General features: G+C 43.3%; 1 protein-coding gene across 1 annotated transcript; it reads left to right on the forward strand.

The window, feature by feature from the left end:
• On the forward strand, positions 1–939 carry LOC138054079 (tachykinin-like peptides receptor 86C). The gene has a single exon (XM_068900588.1). The coding sequence runs from the start codon at positions 1–3 to the stop codon at positions 937–939; it is 939 nt and encodes a 312-aa protein (XP_068756689.1).
• Positions 940–941: the final 2 nt, after the last annotated feature.

The following is a 941-nucleotide window of genomic DNA, read 5'->3' on the forward strand; positions in this document are numbered from 1 at the left end:
ATGGCTCTTAAAGCAGTTGATATTTTCGAAGGTACCTTTCTTGCGGTAATATTTATAGTCACAATGGTGGGAAACGGAATTGTGAGCGTGATTCTCGTAAAGCATCGAAGCCTCCTCCTTAAAAATCGGCCAACGTATCAATTTATTCTGAACATGGTAATTTCTGATCTCGTCGTTGGTCTTTTGACGATGCCATTTGAACTTATCAATGTTCTTCTCAATGAATGGATCTTTGGACGAATGGCCTGCAAGATAATAGAGTTCATCGAAATTGCCGTCTTGGGAACCGCTGTCTACACTCATGCCTTGATCGCATTCGATCGATATCGCAGCTTGGCTCATCCCTACTTGCCTAAGATAGAGACAAGAGTGGTAAGAAAAATGCTCATCTTGTCGTGGATTATACCAGCCTTTGTCTCAACTCCCTACCTGTACATGTTCGAGATATCACTTACAGATTCCAATGTGATTTGCACTCCGAATACGATTCCAATTAAGTGGTTGGATAAGCTATACGAGGCCGTCGAGTTTTCCCTCGTCCTATTGATACCCTTTCTGATCTTGTGTTGGTGTTATTTTCACGTAGCTCGGATAATGTGGCAGGGAAGTCGCTCTGTATCGGATGCTTGTGATTTAACTCGGCTTTCCGTCATTTCAAAGAGCAAAAGACGAGTGACACGGACCGCTGGCCTAGTTGCAATAACTTTCACTGTGTGCTGGCTTCCAACCTTCATTGTGTGTTTTTTTCGTATTGTGGCAGGTACGGACCATTTCTATCGTGGGCACCTTTTGACCGAAATTGCTTTGTTTGGAACTCTTATCAATGAGGCTATTAACCCCATCATCTACTGCTCGTTCGACGGGAATATAAAAGGTAAAGTACGCCTACGTGCAATGTGCAAGCTTGATGAAAACAGTGGTGTGTCAGCTCCCAAGTAAAA

This window comes from Montipora capricornis, chromosome 6 (genome assembly GCF_036669925.1).
Source record: "Montipora capricornis isolate CH-2021 chromosome 6, ASM3666992v2, whole genome shotgun sequence".
NCBI lineage: Eukaryota > Metazoa > Cnidaria > Anthozoa > Scleractinia > Acroporidae > Montipora > Montipora capricornis.

Bases quoted from the DNA above. Each gene is read 5' to 3' on its own strand.
- LOC138054079 (XM_068900588.1), top strand. From the start codon at position 1: ATGGCTCTTAAAGCAGTTGATATTTTCGAAGGTACCTTTCTTGCGGTA.